The 27,714-nt window shown below is 38.6% G+C and overlaps 7 protein-coding genes across 7 annotated transcripts; 2 read left to right on the top strand and 5 right to left on the bottom strand.

Annotated features, from left to right (window-relative positions):
• Positions 1-18: 18 nt before the first annotated feature.
• LOC108047331 (cytochrome P450 307a1) lies at positions 19-2,315 on the bottom strand. Its single transcript, XM_017127465.1, has one exon. The coding sequence runs from the start codon at positions 2,286-2,288 to the stop codon at positions 666-668; it is 1,623 nt and encodes a 540-aa protein (XP_016982954.1). The 5' UTR covers positions 2,289-2,315; the 3' UTR covers positions 19-665.
• Positions 2,316-2,576: 261 nt separating this feature from the next.
• LOC108047332 (alkaline phosphatase) lies at positions 2,577-5,629 on the bottom strand. The gene is made up of 3 exons (XM_017127466.2): positions 5,507-5,629; positions 3,420-4,564; positions 2,577-3,132 (listed from the first exon to the last, which is right to left on the bottom strand). The coding sequence occupies exons 1-3, from the start codon at positions 5,589-5,591 to the stop codon at positions 2,791-2,793; spliced, it is 1,572 nt and encodes a 523-aa protein (XP_016982955.1). The 5' UTR covers positions 5,592-5,629; the 3' UTR covers positions 2,577-2,790.
• Positions 5,630-5,943: 314 nt separating this feature from the next.
• LOC108047340 (membrane-bound alkaline phosphatase) lies at positions 5,944-7,761 on the top strand. The gene has a single exon (XM_017127484.2). It carries the CDS (start codon positions 5,962-5,964, stop codon positions 7,513-7,515), a length of 1,554 nt encoding a protein of 517 aa, XP_016982973.1. The 5' UTR covers positions 5,944-5,961; the 3' UTR covers positions 7,516-7,761.
• A 1,181-nt stretch (positions 7,762-8,942) lies between these two features.
• LOC108047342 (collagen alpha-4(IV) chain) lies at positions 8,943-10,129 on the bottom strand. The gene is made up of 2 exons (XM_017127486.2): positions 10,025-10,129; positions 8,943-9,965 (listed from the first exon to the last, which is right to left on the bottom strand). The coding sequence occupies exons 1-2, from the start codon at positions 10,059-10,061 to the stop codon at positions 9,091-9,093; spliced, it is 912 nt and encodes a 303-aa protein (XP_016982975.1). The 5' UTR covers positions 10,062-10,129; the 3' UTR covers positions 8,943-9,090.
• A 1,406-nt stretch (positions 10,130-11,535) lies between these two features.
• Positions 11,536-15,084, bottom strand: LOC108047335 (transmembrane 9 superfamily member 3). Its single transcript, XM_017127472.2, has 5 exons — positions 14,768-15,084; positions 14,149-14,706; positions 13,083-13,816; positions 12,521-12,751; positions 11,536-12,458 (listed from the first exon to the last, which is right to left on the bottom strand). Exons 1-5 carry the CDS (start codon positions 14,891-14,893, stop codon positions 12,314-12,316), a joined length of 1,794 nt encoding a protein of 597 aa, XP_016982961.1. The 5' UTR covers positions 14,894-15,084; the 3' UTR covers positions 11,536-12,313.
• Positions 15,085-16,922: 1,838 nt separating this feature from the next.
• LOC108047318 (G-protein coupled receptor Mth) lies at positions 16,923-18,656 on the top strand. The gene is given in 5 exon segments (XM_044457699.1): positions 16,923-17,429; positions 17,490-17,652; positions 17,706-17,882; positions 17,949-18,188; positions 18,253-18,656. Coding segments are annotated over 5 exon segments (1,491 nt in total).
• Positions 18,657-19,725: 1,069 nt separating this feature from the next.
• Positions 19,726-21,907, bottom strand: LOC108047324 (chromatin modification-related protein MEAF6). Its single transcript, XM_017127442.2, has 4 exons — positions 21,526-21,907; positions 21,245-21,458; positions 20,639-20,770; positions 19,726-20,029 (listed from the first exon to the last, which is right to left on the bottom strand). The coding sequence occupies exons 1-4, from the start codon at positions 21,670-21,672 to the stop codon at positions 19,827-19,829; spliced, it is 696 nt and encodes a 231-aa protein (XP_016982931.1). The 5' UTR covers positions 21,673-21,907; the 3' UTR covers positions 19,726-19,826.
• Between the last annotated feature and the right edge of the window lie 5,807 nt (positions 21,908-27,714).

Genomic DNA, 27,714 nt, shown 5'->3' with positions numbered 1-27,714 from the left:
TTTTGTAAACAAATCGCATTTATTGATAAAAGTCTTGTTAGGTTTATTGAGCTCTAAGTTTGTATGTCATTTATATATGGTTCCACTTTGACCCAAGTCCATTGATTTCTACAAGAAAATAAAATTGTAAATAGTTCAATGCGCTTAAGAATTATACATGAAACACCATTTGGCGTATACATTACACAAGATTATAAATATTTTGAGTCATTTATTATAACGAAATTCTTATCGAATTAATCTAATATTAAAAAACTTATGAATGTATGTGAGATATACAGTGTGGTGTGAAACTATAAGGGTTTGTGTGAATGTACAAAATACAGAAATGAAATACAAATATTTAAGTCAATGCGTTATATGAATCTTTGAAAATATGGTTAGTAACGGAGAAATAAAAGTTTAACAGCGTTTTAAAAATCTTAAGACCTTAATAAACGAAAAAATGTATTCTGAAAAATCAATATTAATGGCGTAAAAATACTTCTCATCTTGATTTATTGTTTTTTGCTATTTCATGATCATAAATGTCTTATCTGAATACTTTTTATACTATTTTTTCATTATCCTACAAATTTATTGATACCTTAAAGTTTTTTACCAAGTCTTAGCTAAGCCTCCTTTGAGGATGGTCTACTTAATCTTTCGATTTCCTACTACCCTTTTTAAATGCTATTCCTAGGTGTCAAAACTAGCGGAAAACAATTGGCAGGCAGTGCCAAACTCTCTGGACTGATCTTAATCGTCGATAGGTCGTTGCTGCTTACATTATATCTCTGCAGTATGTTAACTAAGACCAGGAAACCAAACCCCCTGACTAAATTCTGACCAATGCAAGTCCGCTTTCCAATACTAAAGGGTAGAAAATGGGGAATATTCTTTCTAAGTTGCAGTTTAACCTTATCGCTTTCGATCCCCGAATCGGAACCATCGGTACTTTTGGGGCTTTGATCAATTGATTTTTCTAAGAATCTTAACGGATTAAATTCTTTTGGATTGATCCAATTCTTCTCGCTGGTGTTCAGCACATAATTGTTAATAAACACAATGGTGCCCATTGTTACCCCATAGCCAGAGATCACTGTATCCTCTGTGGCAACATGGGGAACAATCGGTGAGGATGAGTATCGCAGCACCTCAAAAATCGTGGCCATGGTATAAGGCATGGTATTCATATCCAGTAGATTAACTTGTCTGTTCTCCTCCGATGTAATGGCGTCTATTTCCTCCTGGATTCTCTCTCCTATTTCCTGATGCTTGGCTATGTAGGCCAATACTAGCATCACCAGATTTCCGACCGCTGAGTGCCCACCAATGAAATCCTCCAGCATAAAGATGATCGTGTTCCGGGAGACTTCTTTATCCTCTATGAGACTTCTCAGTAGAGCATCGGTAAAATCTCTATCTGGTTCATCCAAATCGATGTTCAGCTCTCGGTGACAGATAATTCGCTCCATTATAAATTTTCTGATGGTCGAGGACCAATTGATGATTTTGTTGACGTGACGCTGATAAAAGGGATACAGCCAGGGTAGGAAGTCCATGGGATGACCCTGATTGATCTCCCAGAAAATCTCGTCAAAGTACTGCACAATCAGCTGGAATTCCAGATCATCGTAGTCAAATCTCTGGGAACACATATATTGACTAAACATGTTTCCACAGGCCTTGAGAATAAGAGGCTTTATCTGGATGGGTTCTCCGGGGATTAGTTGGTTCTTTAGCTCGCGATTCCAGAACTCCATCTCCTCACAGCCAATTTGGGACATTTTCATGTAGAAGGAAGATGATTCTCTGGGCGAGCAGTGACGTCTGGCGAGGTTCCTCCTTTTCTGCTGCAGCTGTGACCAATCGCAGAGAGCCAATGAATTACTCCGCTCGCCTCCAAACAATTTATGATATCGTATAAAGTCCGGTCGTCCACTCATTACCTTGCCGTTTTCATTTAAGACCTCACGGATCAGCTCCAGATTGTTCACCACCAAACAGCGCGTGTGTCCAAAAGTCAGGGAGTATATGTCACCATATTGTTTGGCCAACTCGGTAAATCCCGCAAAGGGAGTATCTCTATAGCGATCCAGCAGATGTAGGTTGCCAATTATGGGCCAAGGTCGGGGTCCCGGAGCTTGTTTAAACTTTTGGTATACAAGCTCACTTGTTTGAGTTGACTTCTTATTTTTAATGGGCTGAATAACACGTCGCTTGAACCCATAGAAAATATTAATGTAAGATGTGATCACAACACCAAGAATAATGGCCAAAACAGTATAAGCCAAAATAGCGAACATTTTCGCGTTGTTCTTGAAGGTAGGGAATGCAAAACACAACTGACGATGGTCGAGCAGTTTAAGTAAGCAGGTAAGCTCCTAGTCAGGATTTTTAAAGGTCCTTCGGAAAAACTATTTTGCCATCTGTGGGGTGAGGAATTACCTGCTAATTACCTTTCAGTAGGCAGCTACCTGTTTGTTTTGGTTTAAAGAATTTGTTTTTCCCATTTAAAGGACTACATGAATCATCAGGATGAAAACTGATAAGAGGTATTTCACTCTCTGCAATATTGTTATTCGATTTGAATATTAGTACTCTAAATTGCTCAGTTTTATTATAAATAACATATTGGATTTTACAACATATTAGCGTTTTATTCCCCTTGCATTAAAAGAAAATTTTAATATATTTACCGAAACTTTTAGGAGTTTTGATTTTATTTTCTATCACTTTCCCTTATCTTAAATTATTCTTTGTTTATTGAGTATTCCGAATGAGTATGCGATTTTAATAGGAATTTTATTACTCATTAAGTTTGTCCTTGGCGAAGGGTCCAATATTGGCCGCATAAGCCATCATCGCTGGGATGGAACTCTGCTCGAAATTTCCAGTGAACAGATGCTCGTAGGGACCTGAGGCGAAGACACCCACATCCTCGGCGCCATGGGTTTCGCTACTCAAAGGAACCGTGGCCTGGAAAGCAAACTCCGCATTCGTCGTGTCCATATGGGAAAGATCAATGCGTCCAGACTCTGAACTATAAGTTTCTTCAAATCCTGGACCATTTGCATAGGACAGGATGGTGAAAGGCAGCTCGTCATCAGCCATGTTGGGAGCCAGGGACAGGATGTTCTGACGACGATACTAAAAAGGAAAGGCGGAAAAATATATTAGAAAATTAAACATTTTAAGTAAGGTTTTATTTTATGCATTCCAGTTTGAAAATTACTAATAATCTTAAAAGTCAAGAAAATTAAATTAATACGTAGATTTTGCAAATATTCCGCTGTAAATAAAAATGTCCTTTTAATCTTAATTTTGAATAATTTAAGTGATATTAATATAATAAAGTAATATTTTATACTTTCATAGAACTTATTATATTTAAATTGTTTTTCTTATTTTAAATTTCCGTATTTTGTATTACTCACCGGATAGCCATTGATAGACATGGTGTGCGAGTGATCCGAGGTAACCACAATGAGAGTGTCCTCCTCGTTGGTCATTTTCCTTGCCATTTCCACGGCCGCCGCGAATTCCTGGGTATCCTCTAGAGCCTTCCTCGCTTTCGTGGCATGATGGGCCATGTCGATCCGGCCGCTCTCCACGAACAAGAAGTAGCCCTGCTCATTCTTGCTGAGCAAATTAATGGCTGCTTCTGTCATGTCGGAAAGGGATGGCTCTGCATCTTCGTAATGGGTTCGCCGACGGTCACCATGGTAGGGCATATGGGAGGTGTCGAAGAGTCCAAGAAGGTAGTCCGTCTTGCTAAGGTCCGTTTCCTTGAGTCCCTTGAGCGACCAGACATACTTCCCCTCCGATCCCTGTTCTTTCTTGATCTTCTGCCAGTCGTGGATCAGATTTCGGCCATCGGTTCGCAGGCCCGAAACACCAGTTTCATCGTGCATTGATTGATCCAGGAAATAGGACCGACCGCCTCCCATAATAACGCGAAGCTCCTGACCCACCGGCCACTCCACCAGTTGGCGGGCCACATCCGTGTTGACATCTGGACTGCAATTGGAGTTGACGATCTCACCATCGTGCTCCCATTCCCGCTCGGCAACATGAGCATAAACTCCGGCTGGAGAGGCATGTGTCACCCGGGCGGTGGACACTATTCCCGCCCACTTGCCCGCCTCCTGGGCCCACTGACCGATACTCTGGACATGGGTACTGGAATTGGTAACACAATCGCCCCTTTGCACCTGGGCATTCACTCCAAGCGTTCCATAGTTGGCCTTGACTCCGGTTAAATAGGCCGTGGCTGTGTTGGCCGAGTCCGGAGTGCGTTCATTCACCGCGTAAGTTTTGGACAGTCCCAAGTAGGGGAACTTCTCGAAGAAGACCTGCTTGTTGCTATCGCCCATGAAGGCACGTGTGGCTGCTATCGTATGGATTGACATTCCGTCGCCCAAAAATAGGATCACGTTCTTGGCTCGGTTTTCGTTAAGTTTGTTATGGCTGGCCAGCTTATCGGCCAGAATCGATTGGGCCTTATCATGCCAAAATCGCGTTTCCAACTCCTCGTCGAGGGCCTCGAAGTCGCGTGATGACTGCAGTCGGGGATGTTGGGCTGTAAAGTCCGGACTTTGGGTTAGCAACTAATCGGCGGGAAAGTTGGTCCAATAAAACTACACTTTCAAGTGGTAAACATGTTTTCTGACGGTCGACTCGATTAGATCTATAAATCTGTTTTAATTATAACTTTTTAAGGGCATGGCCTACCGTTTAATCGCTGCAAAATCGCACCTGATTAACATGTAATAAAACGTGCTAAAAACGTTTTAATCTGTAGAATTGATTTCATCATGAGTCAACAAAATTAGCTGTTCTCGTGACTATTAATTTTAGTCCAAAAGATTTTATATTTGAAATTAAATGATATCCTTTTTTGGTTGTTTAGTAATATTATGTTTCATTTCACAAGACTCCTTTAATTTTTTATAAAACATTATTACGATTGACTCTTTCCTTTTCAATGTTTTTAAAAAATTTATAAAATTAACATAATTTGAAATAAAATTGTATTTAAGGTTTATAGAAGTGTTATTGCCTTAAATTTTTTATTCACAGTTTCTCTTTTAAAAGCTATATTTATCTATTAATTTGGGAATAGTAGAACAAATATAAGTGTACGATTTTCTGGCTTTTATTTTTTGGATAATTGGATAAATTGATCTATTCTAATCTATAATATTTATTTAATCCTAAACTTAATGAACTCGTAAACTATCAACATGGAACTCCCTTTTTCAATTATAATTAACGATCCCCTTGATCACGTGAAAAAAAACGTTTATAATTGATTTCACGCAAACAAATGAATCGTAAATCATAATAGCTCTTGAATGACTGAACCCTTTCAAAAATAGATTTAGATTAGCAGAGTCTAATAAAGTGACAAGATTTGCGATAAGATGGGTGGGCTATTTCAATTGGCTGTAGATAAGGTGGGGGTCCAAACGAATCGGATTCGTTCGGTGCTCTCTTCGTAATATGTTTCGGTAACACTTACCATTTTCTTGGTCATCGGTAAGTTCACTCCGGACCTGGATGAACAGGAGAGCGATGAAGCACAAGATCAGGCAACTTTTTCCCATCTTGAGGGGGCGGTAACTTAAAACTGAGAAATGCTCGGTTCGGGAGTGACCGCGAGACTGGCCAAATTAGACGGATTGGCCGGTTATATAGCCTCCGAATTTGCGAAGCTTTCTTCCTGTTACATACAAATACGCATTATATTGGATTGTTTTTGTGATTTGAGCAATCTAAAGTGGCGATCGATTAATTATCTCGAGTGCCTAAAAACGTGAGTTTCACGGTCTGGTCAAGAAGGGGTCGTAAATTACCCGATCCCCAAACTGCCCTATCGACTCCTCACACGAGCTGCACCTGATGGTATATTAATGGGCGGTAGGCTACTCCGGAGTACAGTATTCACTTGGCTGGCGCAGTGAAAGCATCTCCAAAATGCTGAGTCTTAAGTTCTGGATTGGCCTGGGCCTGTTGACCATCGTTTCGGGTGCAGCGGTACCTGGAAAGCCTCCCGTTGACGAGGAGCGGATTCATCCCCATCTGCCCAGTAGTCCCAGACTGCGTGCGATTTCCGGAGAGGACACCCAGGAGTACTGGCACTCGGCCAGCAAGAAACTCATCCGCGAGAAGTTGGAGTATGTCAGGAACACGAACAAGGCCAAGAACATCATCCTATTTCTGGGCGATGGCATGGGCTTGGCTACTCTGGCTGCTGCCCGCAGTTATATCGGAGGTGAGGAACTGAAGCTCTCCTTCGAGGAGTTTCCTTTTACCGGGCTGTCCAAAACCTATTCGGTGGACAAAATAGTTCCCGACAGTGCCTGTACTTCCACGTCCTACCTTTGCGGAGTGAAAGCCAACTATGGAACCATTGGCGTCAATGCCCATGTGAAGAGAGGCGACTGCTTGGCTATGGCGAATGAAACGAACCACGTGTTCTCGCTGGGAAAGTGGGCCCTGGATGCGGGAAAAGCAGCAGGAATAGTGACCACCACCCGTGTGACCCATGCCTCTCCGTCGGGCGTCTACGCCCATGTCGCCGATCGCGAGTGGGAGAACAACGCGGTCCTGGAAGAGGCCTGCGGTGAGCAATCGGAGGGTCTCCAGGACATAGCTGTCCAGTTGATTCATGGCGAAGTGGGCAGCAAACTCAAGGTAATGCTGGGAGGAGGGAAGCGAAGCTTTTATAGTCCGGAGCACTACGACAAGGGACGGCGCACAGATGGCCGTAATCTCGTCGAGGAATTCGAGGATTTGGATGAGGGTAATAAGTTCGTCAAGACCCAAAAGAAGCTGCTAGCTGTAAACGCCACTGAAACGGGCAGATTATTGGGTCTGTTCAGCAAGAGTCACATGCACTACCATCTTGAGCAGTTGGCCGATCCGGAGAACAATGAACCCACCCTGGAGGAGATGACTCAGAAGGCTATTGAAGTGCTGGAAACCGAGGAGCAGGGCTACTTCCTCTTCGTAGAGGGTGGCAAGATCGACATCAGTCATCACAGCACTAAGGCACGAATTGCTTTGGATGAGACCGCCGAACTTTCGAAGGCTGTGAAGAAGGCCAGAGAGATGACCAATCCGGAGGAGACGCTCATCGTGGTCACCTCAGATCACTCGCATACATTCAGCGTGTCCGGATATCAGCCCCGAGGTAGCGACATCTTTGGAACGGCGAAGGCGAAGGGCAAGGATGGCAAACCCTATTTGGCGTTGAGCTATGCGAATGGCCAGAGTTTCGAGGAATATTACAACACGGTGACCCACGAACGAGAGGATCCCACCAGTCTGCTTAACATCGGTGACTTTAATCAGCTTTTCCCGGCCACGGTGCCACTGGAATCGGAGACTCACGGAGGCGAGGATGTCGGCGTTTTTGCCTCGGGACCCTGGGCCCATCTTTTCACCGGAGTCTACGAACAGAACACCATTCCCCATATCATGGCCTTTGCCGCGTGTGTTGGCGATGGATTAACCGCTTGCGATTAGGAAGAAAGAGATGATTGACAGGCCGAAGGACTCTTAATTAACTCGACCACTGGACGATTCTCACGTACGCTTTATCGCTTTAAATGAATACTCAACAATTGACAGGTGCTGGTACACATGGCCTTCGAGAAAAATAAATTCGATCGGGGATACTCGGACATGTGTACAAAAAAACCAAATATACTTATATTGTCTGATAATAAGCAGACATCAAAAACACGATTAAATCTTTAAGAAAAATTTTAATTTTGGACTTTGTCTTTGGGGGGTGTGGTGTATTCGAAAAATGTGGAAAGAATTGCTTTTAAAATACTTACATACTTTCGGCTGAGTACCTTTTTATTAGTGGGTCTAAAGATCTAGATAGTTAGCTTGCCGACTTTCAATTCAAATACCAAATAAACCAAATATATTAATCAGATTATATGTCGACATTCTTGTCTGATAAAGACTTTAATTTTATGCGTCGGATTTTATAGTCCTAGTCAAATGACGCAAAAAGCTGATATTATTAAAATTACTTTAATCTTTTTTGTGTGCAAAAACATTGAAATTTTTTTTATAAATTTGTACATGGGTACTAAGTTGCATGCCTAAGTTGAATTATAAAAAAAAGATTCTTAAAGACATGTAACCTCTTAGGAATTCGAATGTTTAATTTATATAAAATACTTTATTTTAATGTCCCAGAAAGGTGTAAGGTCTTTTGTTGGAAAATACAAATATAGCTGTGTTCATCTCTAATAGAGATTATGAACTTGGAAAGTGAATTTGTTGAAGTAGGAAGGCTGGCCCCAAAAAAAATGATCTACCCTCCGATTCTTAGAAATCTTATTTTTAAAATTTCATCAAAAAAATACCAACTGATTTGTGTCTATCAACAAATAAAGCAACAAATTGAATTTTTAAGTAGACAACTTATTGCGATTTGATTTATATCTCTTGTATTTTATTCTTGGAATTCCTGTTATCAAAGTCGGCAGTATGAATGATTAGACAGTCAGCCGAACGAGTTAATAAAATTTTAAATCATTGTAGCTACCTTTTTATTATAATACAATTAATTTTTCTTAAGAATCTCTTATATTTATGGTACATATTTTGCGCATAATCATTGTTGACAATTATCATTGCGGAATGCCGTTGGGAATACCCGATAAGTATTTATATTTTTGTTAAGTCGTCGGTTGTCGATTCTAAGAAACATATTTATCTTTGAATTTGTTTACTTTAAGTACTAATAGCGATGCCTAAGCAATTAGCACGTGAGAACCAGTTGGATTGTTGTGATGAAGTTAACAAAGGCCATAAAAAAGCCGGGGTTCTACTGATCTTTTAAGCCTTTTTGTAAAAAATAAAATTGCTATTAATTTGGAATGTTTTTTTTTTTAACATAGCCCTAATGTTTCTTAATACAAGAATATGCATCGATCTTTGAACGCCAAAATAGATGGCAAATACTTTTAATCAATCAAAATTTTCAAGTTAGAACGTTAAACCATTGGATTATTTTTAGAAATTATCAGTGCAGTTTTTATTTATATATTCAATTAACTCCAATCTTGACTTTGCTCCTCAAATGATGACTGCATATTGATTAGTATTACGTGGTTGGATGAGCGTCGCATACTTCTCCTTCAGCTCAACCAGAGCCCTCTGAAAGTTCTCCATGCTGTTCTCCAACTGGTTGGGATGACCTTTAGGAGTCAGTAGGCCATCGTGGGATCTCTCTCCCAGGAGGAGAATCCTCCGCCAATCGCTGGCATCGGAGCTTCCTCGCAGAAAGTCCTTTCGATTGCCCACGGCAAAAACAGTTTCTTCTATATTTTCCGGCAGTAATGTAGTCGGCGGGGATCCCAGTTCTCCGGGCGTTGGTTGGGTGGCTGCCACTTGCACAGCCGGTGGTGTAATCCCCGACAGAGATGCGGAAGTGGGCTTAGGTGGTGGAATCGCAGCAGCAGGAGAATCAAATAGTTCTGTAGGCAGATTCTGCGGTCTTTCGATCTGCATGACTTGGCCATCGGGTGAAATGTGGAAGAACTGAGCGCGACCAGTTAGCCCCGTTCCTGCTCCTCCGGGAATGACTATAATGTTGCCCACTGCAGTGGTCAGCGCCGAAGCTCCACCAAAACCACCACCAGCTTGGGTGGAAATAAACGGTGGCACAGGCACTCCAGGTGGCGGGAATGACCTCAGAGGTGGAGCCGCCGGGCAGGGGAAGCAATATCCAGGAGGACCCGGTGGCCCTGGCAAGCCTCTAGGTCCAGGAATAATGGGCAGATTCGGAGGATAAGGACCCGTGGGCGGATAGCCCCAGTAGCCAGATCCACTGCCACCTAGCCCATTCGAATTACTTGGCGGCCCAGGTGGACCAGGAGGTCCTCGCTCACCCTTGGGTCCAGGATCACATGAGCACTTCACCAAAGAAGACTGAACAGTGGAACAAAGGCCTACAGCAAAATAACAAATTATGAAATTGTAAAAAAATCAGGAATCTTTACAAACTCACCCAAAGCCAAAATAACCAAGAGACCCAAATATCCCATGATGTTTGTGAAAAAGCACTTCAATGCAGACTGAGCTGAGCCTAGAACTCGCCAGCTGCTTTTATAAGCTGGAATATTTGGGCCTGGCTCAAATTAGTTGACAACCATTTTAATATGCATATAAAACAAACAAAATAATCTGACGATCGAAACCAAAACACATTTCCCGCATCTCTATAACTGTTCTTGGCCCACAATCGAAAGGGAAATGTTAAACAGATCAAATGGAAAATTCCATCACCAAGGCGGTCGCTGACGTTTATGATAATTTATGCAACAAAATATACACGAACATCATTAGGCTCTCTGGCCAAGCCTTTAAACTGGGTCAGCAGGGTTCTGATTCTTGGCCAACAGCCCGTGAGGGAAACTTCAAAAATGCATCAAATGTCAATCAAGTCGTAAAATGTGATTAAATCAGACAATTTATGTTACTAAATGTGGGCGCTTGCCATCAAAATGACACCCAGACATTTCGATCTCTGTAGGAAACTATTGTCATCACCTTTGCAGAGAAAAAAGGAAATTCTGGAGACCCCGTCGCAAGCGCCGTTATAGTTTTCATGTGCCAGAATTAGCATAAATTACGAAATCAATATGTTCTTAATCAGGTTCCACCCCACGACGGATTTAAATGAAAAGGTTCTGCGACATTTCCGACTTATCTGAGAATTCCATTGACAAAGCCTCTGAAAACACGCGTCATTAGTGGCACTCGTCTATTCTGTAAGTGTCCACTTTTAAACGAGCGCCAGTCACTTGAAAACTGGTGATATTGGGCCCGTTGAACGTTTAGATAAGCGGAAAAGTAAAACCGGACGAAGGAAGGCTGTTAGCCTCAGTCAAAGTGTATAAATACTCTGAAAACAGTCACTGCTCTTTTAGTAAAAATCTTCGCTGAAAACTATGTGTTCCTTACTATCCAATAAGATCCAAACATCTCTCTAATTTTAGACATCAAGTTCGATTACATTATATAAATTTATAAAGTTCAAAAAAATTATAAATAAATATTGTTAATCTGAGTAGGCGGAAATCCTCCTTAAGTTTTTAAGGGTATAACAGACATTGCTTTGCAAACATTGCAGTGATTAATCTTGTCGTAATAATAATTCAAGTACGAAAGCTTAAACTGAACCCTATCAGTAACTGAATGAGCCCCAAAAGTCTTTATCAATTGTCATGGAATAATCCCAAAGTGCCTGTACCGCCCTGGTGTTTTATTTTTTGTTTGCCATTGTTGCTTCCCAAAAATCATTAAGAATGTTAAAAATTGGTTATTGGCCCTCTAAATGAGAAGATAAGCAGCCCAAAACAATTAAATGCAAAAAATCGAAAAAGAATACCGCTAAAGTTGTTTTCCTCCCAAAAATTAAAAAACAATTTGAGGGTCAATGTTACTGGGCGGATCAAGAGTGGTTTAACGATCTTGATAATGATCAACATGAAGGTAAAATCTAAAATAATCAACGTATTGGTTTTATATATTGAATTTATTATAAGATTATCGACTATTGCTAATCAGCACATTTCTTGCATCGTACATAAACTTAATTGGCGCAAACAAGTTCAAGTCACATTTTGTTGCAATTGCATAGATTGATAAGTTTTCTAGGCAAACAATTCAAATAAAATATTTGATGTATACGGTACGCAAGCATACGCCAACGCAAAAGCACATATAAGGCAAAAAAGTTTTCTTCGGACTTTGTAGGAAAAATATATGACTATCAAGATTTAGATATGAAATTAAATAAAGAAATCTAGAAAAGGTTATATATTTTTGTTTAATAATTAGTAATTTTATGGAATTTAAGGAGATTCCAGTCCAAATAGATAAGATTTATAATTGACTCTTAAATCTATCAGAACGTAAATGCAACAAACTGAGCTTTCAATTTACAATTATATCTTATTGTTATTTTTTCTACATTTCATTAAAATTGAATCCGCTTTGCTATTTCTTAGTTCATTGTCTTACAATCCCGAAAAGCACTATTTAAGTTATATATGTGCCTTGCGTATACATCGTTAAACTGAATATTTAATCTTTGGTGCGAATACATTGGACTGGCATTCATTTTCACACCAAAATGAGAAGTGAGAAACACAAAGAGACGGAGAGAGAGGAGCCAACTGGAGCAAAAGTAAACACACAGAACTAAAACTCTACTCAATAAATACAAGTGTAAATCGATTAGGATGATATACAGATCTGGGGGCGGGTTGCGGCAAATTGAGTCGCAGGGCTCTTAGTCTATTTTCACATTGGAATAGATTTTGCGCACGAAGAGATTCGTGCCCACATAGCCGACGGTGCCGCAGATAATTCCCAAGGCGCCGCTGAAGAGAGCCATGTAGCCAAAGTAGAAGGCCGTTTGGAATAGACCAAACATTCTGTAAAAGTACATCATATTTATAAAAAAACAATCATTCTTAAATTCAAAAAAGCGACTTACTTGGTCTTGAAAAAAAAGTAATAAAAGGAGTAGGCATATACGTAAATGGACGTGGAGCCTGCCGCCATGAAACTCGTCCATTGCCATCGGTAGTCCTCCGCATTCAACAGGAAGTATGTGCACACAATAGTAACACACACCGTAACCACAGTCAAGATGCTGAACACCAGCAACATGAAGCCATAGACATAGTAGATTTTGTACGCCCAGAAGGAAGTGAAGATAAAGTACCTGTTGGGGAAAACAGAAAAAGTACGGGTTGTATTAAAGTTGTCCTGCATTAAAAGAATTGTCTTTAAATAATAATAATTTTTGGCAATTTAAATAACATTATTATTATTAAAATATATTAAGACTTGATTTTTATAGTATGCGTTCTTCGAATTATTTGGACATGTAATGAGTCGTTTTGAAGTTCAATTTCAAATATTAGGATTATATTTGTACAGGGAAGTTGAAGTATTACGATTGTTTTTAAAATAATAATATAATATAATGTATTGTAAAATCTTGTTTTTCTGTTTTGATGAGAAGTAACTTGAAATGTCAAAGAAACACTTACATCTCAATGAAGATGGATCCAAAGGGCAGGACGCCACCCAGAAGCACAATAATCAGCGGCTCCATGTACCACTTCTTTTCAGGAATAGGCCGTGGAACAGCGTTCACTCGACAAGGGAAGTCCGGCTGACCATCCAGATTGCGGCCGACCACAGTGCCCACCAAAGTCAAGGGCAGGATCACAAATATACAGATGCAGGTGACCGCCACCATGGTGCCAAAGGGAATGGCTCTCGATGCATGATACCCGATAGCAATGAAATTGATAAGGAAAGCCGTGCCGCACACAGCCACTGGAACTGTAAATGCGGAGACCAGCATCTGCCGAATCCACATTCGTCCTCCCAATCGGGCATATAGCGATCCTCCAAAGTAACCATTAATTGGAGAGGTGGCAGCATACACAAATATAGCCGTCGACAGCATGGAACCGCGTTCCGTGTAAAGTTCACCGACTATCGCGAACATGATCACACAAAACACCACCGAAATCAGTTGGTAACCAGCTCCTACCAAGGCCGAAAAGAGAAGAGTATTGGGTGGCGAACGGAAGACGTCGCCGTGAACCTGCTTCCATCCGTATTCATCGCCAAGATCACGCTCCATGTCGTCTACCTCTTCGTCTTTGCTGTATCTGGCATAATCCTTGCGCAGAGTTCGCATCAAAATCATAGACACGAGACCCACCAGGAAAATTACCATCATGAAACTGTTGAATATGCTAAACCAATGGATCTGTAGAGGATAGAAGAAAATGGGTTATTTAAATATTTGTTTTTTTTAAATAGGTATAGTTTTGCATATATAATCTATAACGCATTATTAATTGTTGCAGGGTTACTAAAGTGACAATATTCGTATAGCAATGGAATGTTACTGGTTACAATTTTACGCGCAAGATCAAATCATCTAAAACTCATCTTTATCTATTAACTTGTGACAGCTACATTTACAGATTTTTTATTAAAGATAATTTCTATTGGGAGCCTGATGAAAAGGTTATTTTTTCCGTTCGGGCTGTATAACAATGAATTATAGAGAACATTGCTCTGTTACTTAATACGCACCCTGTGCTGGAAAAAGTTTGGGTCCAGGTACTTGTCGAATCGATTCTTGAACTCCACCTTGCTGGGCTTCCAGTTAACCTCGTAGGAGAAGTTGATTTGCGATCCCGGCTTGAGTTCCTCCCGAGCCTCGGTGGTCAGGGTGATGTCCACAATTTGCTGGCCATTGTAGCCAATGTCGAACTTCTTGTGCGAGAAGATATAGTATTTTCCGTCCCGTTCGTCCCGCTCGCCCACTTTTCCCCATATGGGTAGCCCATCGATGTACATCTGGTACCAGTACTCGTTCTTCACGGCATATGTAAATGCCTTGGCGCTCTCCTCCTGCAAGGTGACCATGCAGATGACGGATCTCGGGGCATCGATCTTAAAGTCCATCTCGTAGCCACTGAACTCCAGTTCCACCCCTTGAAGCGCTTCACTCAGGGTCTCATGATAATGCGAAATCGAGGACTTCTGGCCATTGCAAAAGGGCAGGGAGAAGTAGGCGTAGGTCTCCTGCCGATTGTGGTACGGACCCACCGTGTTCATCCAAAGGACTACCTCCTCCCGGTCATTGTACTAGAGATATGGGAGATGTAGTTGGAACTAGACATGGGCTAGATATGGGATCAAAACTCACCTTGTGGTTGTGCTCATCCGCTTGGGACTGCGACACGTAGCAGCTGGCGATGAGCAGACATAAACAAATTGCACGGAGCTGCGGCCGAGCCATCGCGGTGATGGAGATTTTGGTGGTGCCGACCATCGTCAGTGGTGACCTGGATAACGCTTCTTTCCGGTGACTTTGCTCTGCCGGCTTGCTTCGCTTGCCCTTGGTAAGATTGCCTTGCCAAACAATTGTGTGGCAAATACAGATTTGCCGACAGGAAAATTAGATCTCGTAAACGTAAAGTCAGTTCATTTGTGCTAGTTCCGGTTTTTGGGAGCTGAATCACAGAACTAGAACACACGTCACTTGGCCAAATCGAGCGTTTTGCAACACTGCCGCTGCAGAACTTAGTGTGGCCATTTACGTATTAATTTTGAAAATTTCGCTTACATGTATATTTTAAACCTTACATATGTTTTTAAATTATCTTAATTTGCTTTATCCATTTTTGTATTTAATAAAAAACATTTTGTAAGTTCTAAAACCTATTTTAATTGGTGTTTCCGAATACCAGTTTTATTTTTTTTAAAGTTTGTTACGCAGTGAAGGAGACGTTTCTGACTCTCTACAATATAAATTCCTTATCAGCAAACGAGTTAATATAATTATTCAGCATGTCCGTCTGTTTGCGAGCTCAGTTAAAAAGCGATAGACTTAAAACGTTCGCTTTCTTTTTTTTTATGTGTACGCAGATGAAGTTCGAAAACGGCGGACATCGGAAGGGTATATCCTAATCGAGTCAAAATGTTAAATTTCGCAATATTTTTTTTTATTTTTAATATAAAATGAGGTTATTAGTGTAGAGAACCTATCCCTTGACATTTGATCAATATCGGTTGGACAATATCCCATAGCTGCCATATATCTGTCTTACGGTTATATGCCGATTATTCGCGGTGTGTAAAAGATAGATTCTTGGAACTTTCCAAATCGTTCTTTTTATATGTACACTGATCATATTAAATCTTGCGATCGGTCGTCTATACCCTATAAATGCCAAAGGATCAGGTCAAAATTGTTTAATTTTGCCGTTTTTTTAATCCTTTCTTAATATAACTTAAAATGTGTAAAATGGAAAATATAAAAAGTGTCCTTTTTAATGTTTTTCAAATGTAATCTCACTTAAATTTGCTTTCCTTTTCAGAATGAAACTGATATCAAAATATGCGTTGCTATGTGGTGTTAAAATCTAATGCTTTGGGTTGACTAAGAACACATCTGAAATACAAAAGCTTATTCAGATTCTGGGAGATTTGTTCCAGTAGAATTTTTGGATCGGATCAGTCATTTTAAAACCATTGTCGGGAACGACGAAAAGTAAGAGCGCTTGCGTTTGTAATCCTCAGCTATCTTTGTTGGTGTTCTTTTACTTGGATTGGAAGTGCTAAGGTCTAAAAGTGATTCGGCTGTTTGTTCTGTATAGGCTCATGCCAGTTTCTTAAATCTGTTGCATAATATACACTTTTTGTTGTTTGAGTAAAGTACAACATTTTCTGAATTCAAGCAATGTTTTTTTTTAATGAATGGAAACTTTACCTACGTATTTGATAAATCAAACATATCGATGAAAAACATGGGTTGGACCCTCGGATTCTCTAAGATTGTTTTATACAATCTCAAAAGTTTGTTATCCAATTTTATTTTTATGAGTCAATGTATGAACTAAAAATGCTATACAATCATACTCTCTCTCTCTCTTGATATTATTTTAAAATTAATCTGCGATATGAACATCTCGGTCATAATATAATGACCAACACGTGAATGAAGTAAAGGAATTAGTGCTCAAAAATCGTCGGTTGACTGTTAGAGACCTTACTGATATGATCGGAATATCAGAAAGATCTGTGAAAACCAATCGACGAGGGCGCTCATGGCTATACCGGAAAGAGACTATTTGGCCTATTTCGAGGATTTGAAAAAACGTTGGCATCATTTTTTTTATCGGGAGGGGATTACTTTGAAGGGGATGAAATTGATTCAGGAGAATAAATAAAGAATTTTCACTTTACAAATAAATTCACCTTACTTTTTGCTCACAGTAGTATAAGTATTACGGTCACAGAGATTATAATTTTCTTTAGACGCAGACTCCAAGTCCTACCTTCATCAAACCTCGAATAAAATGCGTCTACTTCTGGGATATTTGGCTGCTGTTATTTTACTGATGGTGCAACATTCGAGTGCGGAAATTGATGATTGCGATTTCTTTGACACTGTAAGTCTCTCGGCAGACCAGAGGATCCAGAATGGTTCATATCTTTATGAGGGAGTTCTCATTCCCGCCCATTTGACGGGTGAATATGACTTCATTTTCGCAAACGGCTCCAAGAAGTGGGTCCCCAGCTACATGAGAGGATGTGTCTGCAAACTGAGGACTTGCGTCAGGTTCTGCTGTCTCCACGACCACAGTCTGGATCCAAAATATAATGAAGAGTCACAATGCAACATTATGTTAGAGGACCACCAGGAAATGATCGATCCTTTCGTGGACATAACCCTTAAAAACGGGTCGGTGGTCAAAAGGCACTTTAAAAACGATCTAATCGTGCAGTGGGATTTGCCCATGCCTTGTGGCGATCCATATAAAGTAGACAACCAAAATGAAGGCGATAATTACACACTATACGAGGTATGTTTTCATCTTGTATATGTTAAAATTCCCAGCATAATCATCACTATTACTCCATAGAATGGAACCTTTATACGCCACTATGATAACGTGGTTATGAACAAGCGTGAATACTGCTTGCAGCACTTTCTGTTCAAAGACGAAAATAATAATATAACAAAATCTGTTCGAATTGTAGCCCACAACTGCCCTAATACGGAATCTAAAACAGGACAAACCATCGGTGAGTTGAAAGCTATAACTACTATAACTATAACTAATAACCGCTTCCCACAGTGATGATCACATCGCTATTTTTTATGGCTCTAACAATCTGCGCTCACCTCCTTGTGGAACAGCTAAGAAACCTTCATGGAAAGTGCATCATCTGCTACTTGGTCTGCATCTTCATGGGCTTCCTATTCCTTCTCCTTGACTTGTGGAAATTATCGTTGTCCTTCTGCGCTTTAGCAGGTTGGCTATATTATACGGCTGTACGACAAAGAATCATTGGAATTTTTCACCATTTTTCATTATTAGGTTTTATGGGCTATTTTTTCGTCATGGCTGCGTTCTTCTGGCTTTCTGTCATTAGCCTGCGCACCTTTACGAAGTTGTGCAACAAATTCAAATGGCTTTCTTTAGACGAGTTTGCGATCCTCAACACTTACGCCTGGGGATTGGCGGGGGCCTTGACCGGAGTCACCTACACAGCTCAAAAATTTGTAGCTAACGAAAATTGGAATCCTCGTGTGGGGGCTGGCCATTGTTGGATCGCAAGTACATTTTTAAATTAAATCGTTTTACAATGTATAAAGTATAAAGCCACCCTTTCCACTAACAGCTAACGAATGGTCTGCCATGCTCTACTTCTATGGACCGATGGTATTACTGATTGCCTTTAACATTACCATGTTTACACGGACGGCAATGGAAATAATGAAATCAAACCGAGAAATGAAGTTTTTCGAACAAAAGCAAGAAAGGTAAATCAATAAAAAATAATAGTGAAATCAATATCATTAAAATCCTGTCATATTCCCAAACAGTCATACTTATTTTTTGCGGCTCTTCATCGTAATGGGTATGACCTGGAGCTTTGAGATAATCTCGTATTTTGTCCAAAATGACACACTTTTGAGGAGGGCTTTTCTCGTGACTGACTACATAAATTGGTCCCAGGGTGTCATCATATTTTTGCTGTTTATCCTGAGGCGCAAAATTCTTAAACCCTCAAAGGAACGGTGAGAAATTCGGATTTTTATTTTCCTTTCTCCTCTTACTATCATGCTTACGACCTGAATTTACTTAGCTTGACTGTTTCACATTTTCATATCAAACTCTCTCGATTCTTTTCTCTTAGAGCCCCTTCAAGAGACACGACTAATACGAAATCAATAGCAAGTAAATCTTCAATTCCCTTATCCTTCAATCAGCGCTCAAGGAAAACTTCCTTCGGAGGCTCCCCCCATTCGGTTACAAAATTATAAAAAATATGATACGAAATAGTTGATCAATAAAAATATTAAATACGTCTGGGTCCGCCAGTGGTACAGAAATTTGTACATTGTATCTTACTTGTTATCAACCAACTATTCTGATTAAAATAAAATAATAAAAATAGCACAACAACTGACTTCTGAAATGTGACTGATTGCGATAGTGAACGACAACTTAGGCTAATATACAAATTATGAATTATTAATCATTCCAAATATGAGTCATACAAATTTAGGATCATTTGTGAATTTATTACTTAGTTTTTAGGAAAGAACTGACTGAGCGTGGGATGGGGTTCTGCCTATATCGATTGTATTTAGCATTTATGTTGAATAGATGAAAGCTGTCTATGTCTAAAAAAAACTATATATCGGAGAATTTTCGTACATGTTTAAAGACCGAAGTTCTGTGGAATTGCATGTTGTTTTCATATTTATTTTTCACTCTCTCCTATGGCAACTACGTGATATTATCGTCCGACTAAGACCGTATTCCTGAAATTGTTGAAATTTATTTCATCTCGAAGTATAAGGGTATATATTAAAAAAAATTTTTTTTTTAAGTTTCATCCAAATCTTTATAGCTAAGAATAATATGGGTATAAAAAAGGACAGACGGACATGGCTAGATCGACAATCCTGATGATGCTAATCAAAACGCATATACTTTATAAAGTCGGACACGCTTCTCTACCGCATTGCAAACTTTTGACTGAAAGTGTAATGCCCTCTACAGGTATATAATAACGATACAATATTTGATCTTGTTCGTTTTCTACAAGTTTTTCCAAAGCTGCAACAAAAACAAAATCATTTTTGTTTTAAATCTAAATTTGTTTTATTAATTGAACAAATTTTAATTTTTAAACTTCGAACTTAAAGAGTGCAAAATTCGGGCCAGACCCTACCGGAGCGGTCGTCATCGATGTCGAATCTTCTTGTTTATGTGCCCACTTTTCTTTGCCGTCGCACTGGAGTTGGTGGAAAGTTTGCTCTTTGTGTTGGGAGTGGGTGTGCCAAGAGTTGTTCCTGAGCTGGCTCCTCCAACGCCAGTAGATCCAGCGACCACTCCGGTGCCTCCAGTAACCGCCAGACTGCTTTCATTTCGATGCGAGGGGGAATCTGTAAAAAAAAAATTATTAAGTAAGAAAAATGCGAAAGAGGTGGAGTATTCTTGATTAATATAGACCTCTCAAGCTTATACGAGATTTTAATAATATTGAACTTCTTTTTAATAAAAACTGCTATATAAGGATTAGCTAAACCCGTTTTTATTGATTTGGGTATCGTTTCTGCAAGTATACTTTAAAAGTACCGAGCTTTTGATCAACTAATGTTTTTAAAATTGTATATGTATATTTTCTCTAGTTTTTTATGTTATTAATAAATATAACACATTTTCAACAGAAACATTTTAAACTTTAATATTAAGCATGAAAAGATTTATATTTTTTAAATGAGAACACGTCATTTTTACAGTCCATAGTTTTATGACTTATGTTTGTTATACTTTGTTTCCCTGCTAAAATAATCTGGTTAATTATAAAGTTGAGTTGGGATATTGTGTTTAGTAAGTAACTTCTCTTATAGCTTAGTTAAGTATTTTCTTTAATTCTAACTTTATTATCATAATATTATCTTTTTTATCATCATCTTCTTAGCCTTTGGGTAATAATAATTTATATCCTCTCGCTGTCGACATCATCTCCTGAAACTCTAGTTCTGTCTTACCCTTTTCATCTTTCGGCGTGCTCTTGATTGTAGTGGCTCCATCGTGGGCCGTTGTTGTGTTCTGATTGATTGAGATCTGATTGTCGCTGGAGTCTTCATTGGTAATGGAATCCGATTCGCTAGCGCGTTCAGCTAAAAATAGGCGAATTTTAGAATATTTCTATTGATAAAAAAGATGGAAACCTCAGCTTGTCGATGTTTATATCTTCTTGTCGGTATAAAACAAACTGATGTAATACGACAATCTGACTTAATTATTTATATGAGAGCTATATTGTATTTAACTTAATAATTTAACTTAATTTTGTAATATATTTAATAACGAAGCCCAGTCCAGTGTTACTAATACATAAATCGGTACTTAAATTATTTCATTTTTAATTATATCTAAACTGTATTTCTGAAATTTCGAACACAGTTAAGTTTTCCTTCCTATGGAATTTATATATACGCCGTGTAGAATCAGACGGACATGCCTATATCGACTACTTTCGGTAAATTATAGTTATCCTTTTTAGTATAATAATGTTTCTAACATCAATAACCTAAGATAAGAAACTTTCCAAAACGGATTTAAAATCCGAGTTTTATTAATCCCCCACTTACGATTACATATAGCCATTGAGGTAATGCTGGACTTGGAGAAGAGGCGTTCGGCCTCCTTGAACTTCCGGTTCCGCTTGTCGGCCTTGGAATTGGTGGCCTTGTTGGAGGTCAGGTAGCGCTCCCACCCGCGGATGATGTTCCCGCACAACTGCGTGTCCTCCAAATAGGATCCCTCGAAGGCGTAGATCTGTCGCTCGAGATTGGCCAGTTGCTCCTGTCATTCGTACGAAATAATAATGAAATCATGCACCGGTTTCGGGTTTGTTTATATTGTGCCTTACAGAGGTTTCCGCCTTTTTTTTGATGAGGTCCGCCAATTCGGCGCGTGTGTCCATTTGCCCACTCTTGGCATTCGAATTTGTCTTGCCGGACTTCTTAGGCTTGTTCCCATTCGTTTCGCTAACATTTTTACTCGTGGGCGAGCTCATAATTAAGGAAAATGCTTTATTTTTGTTTTGTTGCTACCCGTTTGTAGTGTGGTTTTATTTGGCGGCCCTCGTGGTTACATGGAAATCGCCATGCAAAGTTGAGTGAGATTATTACAACGCGTACTTTTCCGTTGAATTCTTATTATTCTTTGAGGTCCGTATTCTTATTTTTGTGAAACAGGGATAATATGGATATTATTTTAATAAATAATATTACTAGAGGTGGACAGACGCGATTCTAAAAATATGTGTGATCGATGTTTACAAAACATTGGAGATATCGATGTATGGCAGGGCAACGTTTTTCCAACAGCACCTTGGTGGGGGAGAAATATCGACGGTTGATAAATCCGCTAACGATGCAAACATCGCTTTTCCATCTCTAACAAGTATGAAATACGCACCACTGTGAACTCAGAAATGATGGCAAAATTCTAAATTTGTAGCCGTGACTTAAACCAACAATTTGTTCACTTATAATTCTTGGTGTATAGGTGGCGCTTTGTCTATTCTTAAAGTGAAATTAAAATTAAGCCTGTTAAATTTAAAATGTTCTTTTGTGTTTCAAAACTTTTACTGTTTTATTTATTTAATTTAAAATTTTGTAATTTTACTCGGAAGAGATGAATTCTTAAGTTTAGTACTTTACAAAAATTAAAAAAAATGTGATTTCAATCCATTTCATTTCAAAAACTTGAAAATAATATTATCTTTTTTATGTAAAATCACATAAAATAGTAATAATGGATTTTCCTCAAAAATCGAGTTATAACAATGACAATTTAATTTTTTTGAGCTATCAATTTCCATTTTTTATAATTTCTACAAAGAACATTTAAAACGACGAAAAAAAATGGTCCTAAAATTATTTCTACTGCAGGGTCGTAGACCGCAATTACTAATTTTAATACCCTTAATTGCTCCCCCATTTTTAGTTAGATTGTTCTTTACCGATACAAAACTATTTTCGCTTTTTTCTTAGCTTTTTTATTACAGCGCTTGCCCCTTCACCACTTTGCATTCGTTTTGAAGCGAGTGTGACTGCCATTGACCCCTCGGCTTGTTATTCTTTTTTATTTATGCGTTTGCCACAGACAAAAGATTCGGTTCAGCACAAGCGCCATCATCATCGTCATGATGGTGATCATCTAATGATCCCGCCGTGGGTCTTGCATAGTTTATTGACCCAAGTTCGTTTCAAAGTTTGTTGAACTGCCGAAAAAAAAGTGAAGCTACCGTTCTAGCTCTCTATTTCTTCCCGCTACCTCTTTCTTTATTTTTCTTTTTCTTCCGCCTTTCGCTTTGCTTGGCTTTATTTTGAATGCCTCTGTTTATGGGCCTTCTTCGTCGCGCCTATTTCACTTTCGTCATACGCGGCGTATGCGTGATTTTATTTTTGCAGCACATCGCCGTGCATGTTGACCATAGAAAAGCAATATGAAGTGAGGCTGCACATGAAGACGAACTCGATTAGAAAATGAAATCATAATGCAGCGGCCTGCAAAAGCGAAACGGCAACGACCGTTTGCAAGTCGCTGGCTAAACAAAGTCTGCTATTCCGCCATGTTCCACTAACACCATCGACTTAGTGTCTAAGTGTCTTAGTGACTAGGTGACTAAGTGACTAAGTGACTAAGTGACCGACTGACAGACTCAGACTGCCGTCTTCTATGTATGTCAAACATTGGCGCGCGCGTATTCGCAAAACAAAAAAAAGTGCAGCAAAAAACTTTCATTTTATTTAAACAAACACACAAGGCGCGGCCTGGGCTTGGACTTGGAAAAACTTATTTTCATTTGGTTTTAAGCAAACATCTTGCAACTGAAAACCACGCCGGTCGATCAGTTTTAGCCATCTTCTTCTGGTTTGCACTGAAAAAATATTGTACTTAGTTAAAGTGCAACAGTTAGGGTTTTGAGATGATTAATCCAATTTTTTATGGTTTTTAAATTATTTATTTATCTCTAAGTATATAAGACCTTAAAGTTGTGCCTTGTTAAAATATATAAGTTTATAACTTTACACACTTCGGGAAATTGTATATTGTGACCATATTGTACAATTGTCCTTAAGATATTTTTCACAATACTTAAGCCTTAAAATATTTATTTCTAGATTAAGATGTTTACCTTACATTTTTGACAGTGCTGCCAATTGATGGCAGTTTGCAATAATTTTTATGATGAATTGCTTGGCCGCGTGTGAAATCTGCTGGAGTCACAGCATTGGCCGGTGGAAAAGTGGAAAACTGCCAGAAAAGTGGAACACAGCTAAAGAAGCGCAGCTCCAAGTGCAACAACTGCAAGTGCAACAACTGCAGCAGCAGCAACGCAAACACTCTCGACTAATTAGCTGCGTTTTAGAAATTCAGGCGGCAATGAAAACAAAATCGAGTTCAATGCTTGCAACGATGACGTTGTTGTTGCTCTCGACGTGGTGTGTTTTCGACTTTTCCGAGAATTTCACATATAGCATACATAGTCCGATGCGGCGCTTTCCCAACGCCAAGCGAGTGAAAATGAGTCTGCTTCATTTTGGGCAGCTAGGGAAAACTGTAAAATGCAATTTTAAGACAAGCCATTGTCTTGAATCTATTGGCCATATTTATTTAAGCAAATATGTTCTTTATTTAAATTTGTTTTTAGGCTTAAAGCTGAAGATTACTATTTAAATGTTGAAACAGGATCCGCTTAAGAATTTATGGAATTAATTAATCATAGGAACAGCATTTTGTATATGGCACAGAAACAAAACAGGGGTTTATTTATTTATTATGAGTAATTTTGGTTTATTTAAGCTGAAATGAAAGATTACCATATTATCCTAGCTAACCATAAAAAACTTGGATTTCAGTAAAATGTTAAGATATAATATGTCTTAAAAAGTTATTAAAGTTTCTCTCCCACTGTTTTAAAACAAATCAAAGAAATTAACTTATTATTTAAAGAAATTAATGTTTAGGCTAACATAAAAAAAACGTCTGAAAGTACCAGCATGAAATAAAATAATTTAACAGATAGTCCAGTATCATTTAACCATTTAAATCTCTATTCTTATAGCTTAAGCTTTTACAAAAACAGTAATTTTATAAATACAATTATTTTTTATCGGGATTATATTATTATAAGTCAAATGAACTAGTACACTAATTTAAAAATGAAAATAAGGGGGTATTGCAATGAAATGAAATAGCATTATTACATTAAATTTTAACCCTATGAGGTATACAGGCGGCCAAAGTGACATCATAGCGCAGAGGAGATAACAGAAATGCACTTGCCGTGCTCTCACAGACACATACCCCACTCAAAAGCTTTTTAACAAAGTTTGCTCTCTTTCCTCTCTGACACATGCTCTTTTTCTCTCTCTCTAGTTTATTGTTGTTGTGCAAAATGCCGGAAGAAACTTGATCTTGATTATTTTCTATGTGTGTGAGCGAGAGAAGAGAGCGAGTGCGCAAAAAGTTCAAGTTGAATGTCGCGGCCATTTTGCCCGTGCGGGTGTGAAGTGTAGGAACGTCACAATTTGCACCACTCGTGTTGTTGTTTCTGCTTATGTGTGTGGGTTCACATGCTTTTTAGATTTCAGATTTTTTTATACGATTTGAAAGCTTTTCATTGCTGTTGCACTTTTGCGTGCATTTAGCAAAAACAGGAAGAATAGAATATTTTTTTTGTGGTTTCCTGTAAATGTTTTATTTTTAAAGCCTATGAAAATGTACCTAGTTTCTGAGCAGTGTTAGTAATTGTATTAACCCATTTTATTTGGATGGGATGACTAAATGTGATAAAATTAGGGATAAGGACTGAATACTTCTCTAACCAAACTTTATCTATTTAAATAATTATAAAAAGTATTTGGTTTTTTCTCGTAAAGCATAAGGCTTAAACTGACTACTAATAAGTAGTAGTAAAAAAGTAGTAGTAATATTACCTATTTATTTATTAAAAGAAAAATAGACGTACATATGTATTATGTCCTCCGCTTCTGTTCGTGTATGGCGTGTTTTCTTTTAGATGCTTCTAACATTTCCTTTGAAATTGTTTAATGAACACTTGAGAATTTGTTTGTACTTCGCACCATTTGGATATTGCCCTAGCCCAACTGATAATCATTACCCGAGGCGTTGGTTATTAACCAATGGTTAACCAAACCCTTTCGACTGTTTGTCCAAAAACTGTTGATCAACAAACAACGCACAAATTTCGAAGAAAAATAAAACAAAAAACAGACAAAAATGCAATCAAAGTTAGGTAAGAGAACTGACCTTTAACAATGCTGCACAGATCGACGACATCATCTCCGCATCGCATCCCCAGCTCTTTCACTCCCCCCTCTCTTCTCTTTTTCTCTACCCAAGACCCAAAACACATTCACCCAAAAACGTCGCCGCTGACAAACAACAAACATTCCTTTTTCAAGAGACAACACTAAAACACACACACCAAAAAACATTTTCAAGCTGCGCGCCAAAGGCAAAGACAACAAAGCCAACAAAAACTTAAACGAAAGCCAAGCTCACTAAAAAGAGAAAAGCAATTCACAAAACAGCCAAGTCCAAAAATATAAAACTTAATTTTTTTGTCTATATTTATTAAATTAAGAAAAAAAGATTTCGCTAAATAAGCAACAACTTTTTACTCTTTATTTTATATACATAAGTGCTGGAAATAAACTAAAAATACAATTAAAACCACTAAGCAAAAAGGATTTCAAAGTTGATTTCTATTCATTTGGCCGCGGCCGTGACTTGGCCTGCAATGGCCAAGAGGCTGAGAGTCGGTTAACAGAGAGCCAGACGGCCAAGATACCGACCGAGAGGGGAGAGAGAGGGGAAAAGAGACGGGCGAATGGAGTGCACGAGGCGAATGAACTTTCGTGGCGCTCTGTTTTAATGCTGGTATGAAAGTTATGCAACTGAGCTCGGCTTTCGGCTTTTCACACGAAGCTCGACGAAGCCAGTTAACTGTTTTGCGGACAGAGGAAGCAAGTGACGAAGGAAACGAGACAGAGTGAGAGAGAGAGAGAGAGAGGAAAGCAGCGACGAGTCGTTGACTTTGCATAAGTGTGCCAATTTATAAAACAGTTCAAGATTAACGTGGCCTTCAACAACAGATCGAACACAAACGCAACAACGGAGCACAATAAATACAAGGAATAAACAATAGAGGAATAATTATATTATCACACTCATAACTTTCACATTAAACAAATAAACTCACTTGAGATTATAGTAATTTTTGAAATACGACATTAAATAAATTTGTTTCGTATTTAGTTAGTTAGATATTTAAATATCAAATATTTTATGGTATAGTAAGTAAAACAAGGACTACATCTAATTGTTGTGGATATTAATTCGAGGCAACAGTTGCTTTAGTCTAGAATGCTAACACTATTATTATTAATAAAATAAATCAATTCATTGCATGAAACTATGATACAACAATGATTTCGATATTTGGCAATATTTTAGATATTTATAAACTTAAAATAATATTGAATATTAGAAAATCCCATATTAAAACCTAGAAGTTATAATATCATTTCAATTTCTTACGGATATAACGAATATCTCCAAATCAAAAAGATAACCTAATCAACAATTAGAAAATATTAGTTTTCTAAATCATATTTTCCTTTAGTTATATCAATTACCTTCTTCGGAGAATGTATTTTCATGGAGCCCTAAATCATTTCCTTTTGTGGCTTTCTACCTTTTGGGGTTTTTCCTCAGCTGCTTTTGGCCCTGACAGAACATCACGAATTTGCCACGTTTTGTTGCTGTTGCTGCTTGCAGCATTGCAATTGAGCATGCAGCAAACATTACTGTACATTCACCCACTTTTTAAAGTTCAAACATAGACACTCGCACACACAAGCACACTAAAGTAGAAAGAGAAGCGAAACAGAAAATTGCATTCTAACAGAGTTGCGCATGCGCAGCAATCTACGAGTATTTGTATTTGTATTGGTATTGGAGCTGCAGTTGCAGAAAGAAAGAAGCGAAAAAAACTGCTTTCTCTTGCAGTCCAAAATCA

This window comes from Drosophila rhopaloa, unplaced genomic scaffold (genome assembly GCF_018152115.1).
Source record: "Drosophila rhopaloa isolate 14029-0021.01 unplaced genomic scaffold, ASM1815211v1 contig_163, whole genome shotgun sequence".
Lineage (NCBI taxonomy): Eukaryota > Metazoa > Arthropoda > Insecta > Diptera > Drosophilidae > Drosophila > Drosophila rhopaloa.
This window is presented reverse-complemented; position numbering and strand designations above follow the sequence as displayed.

Excerpts from the sequence above, each read along its gene's own strand:
- LOC108047331 (XM_017127465.1), bottom strand. The coding sequence starts at position 2,288 with ATGTTCGCTATTTTGGCTTATACTGTTTTGGCCATTATTCTTGGTGTT.
- LOC108047332 (XM_017127466.2), bottom strand. The coding sequence starts at position 5,591 with ATGGGAAAAAGTTGCCTGATCTTGTGCTTCATCGCTCTCCTGTTCATC. Across the intron at positions 4,565-5,506 it reads TACCGATGACCAAGAAAATG|CCCAACATCCCCGACTGCAG; the intron begins GTAAGTGTTACC and ends CGGACTTTACAG. Across the intron at positions 3,133-3,419 it reads TGTCTATCAATGGCTATCCG|TATCGTCGTCAGAACATCCT; the intron begins GTGAGTAATACA and ends TTTCCTTTTTAG.
- LOC108047340 (XM_017127484.2), top strand. The coding sequence starts at position 5,962 with ATGCTGAGTCTTAAGTTCTGGATTGGCCTGGGCCTGTTGACCATCGTT.
- LOC108047342 (XM_017127486.2), bottom strand. The coding sequence starts at position 10,061 with ATGGGATATTTGGGTCTCTTGGTTATTTTGGCTTTGG. Across the intron at positions 9,966-10,024 it reads CTTGGTTATTTTGGCTTTGG|GCCTTTGTTCCACTGTTCAG; the intron begins GTGAGTTTGTAA and ends ATTTTGCTGTAG.
- LOC108047335 (XM_017127472.2), bottom strand. The coding sequence starts at position 14,893 with ATGGTCGGCACCACCAAAATCTCCATCACCGCGATGGCTCGGCCGCAG. Across the intron at positions 14,707-14,767 it reads CGGATGAGCACAACCACAAG|TACAATGACCGGGAGGAGGT; the intron begins GTGAGTTTTGAT and ends CCATATCTCTAG. Across the intron at positions 13,817-14,148 it reads CAAACTTTTTCCAGCACAGG|ATCCATTGGTTTAGCATATT; the intron begins GTGCGTATTAAG and ends TATCCTCTACAG.
- LOC108047324 (XM_017127442.2), bottom strand. The coding sequence starts at position 21,672 with ATGAGCTCGCCCACGAGTAAAAATGTTAGCGAAACGAATGGGAACAAG. Across the intron at positions 20,771-21,244 it reads CTCAATGGCTATATGTAATC|CTGAACGCGCTAGCGAATCG; the intron begins GTAAGTGGGGGA and ends GCCTATTTTTAG. Across the intron at positions 20,030-20,638 it reads CACGCCGAAAGATGAAAAGG|ATTCCCCCTCGCATCGAAAT; the intron begins GTAAGACAGAAC and ends TTTTTTTTACAG.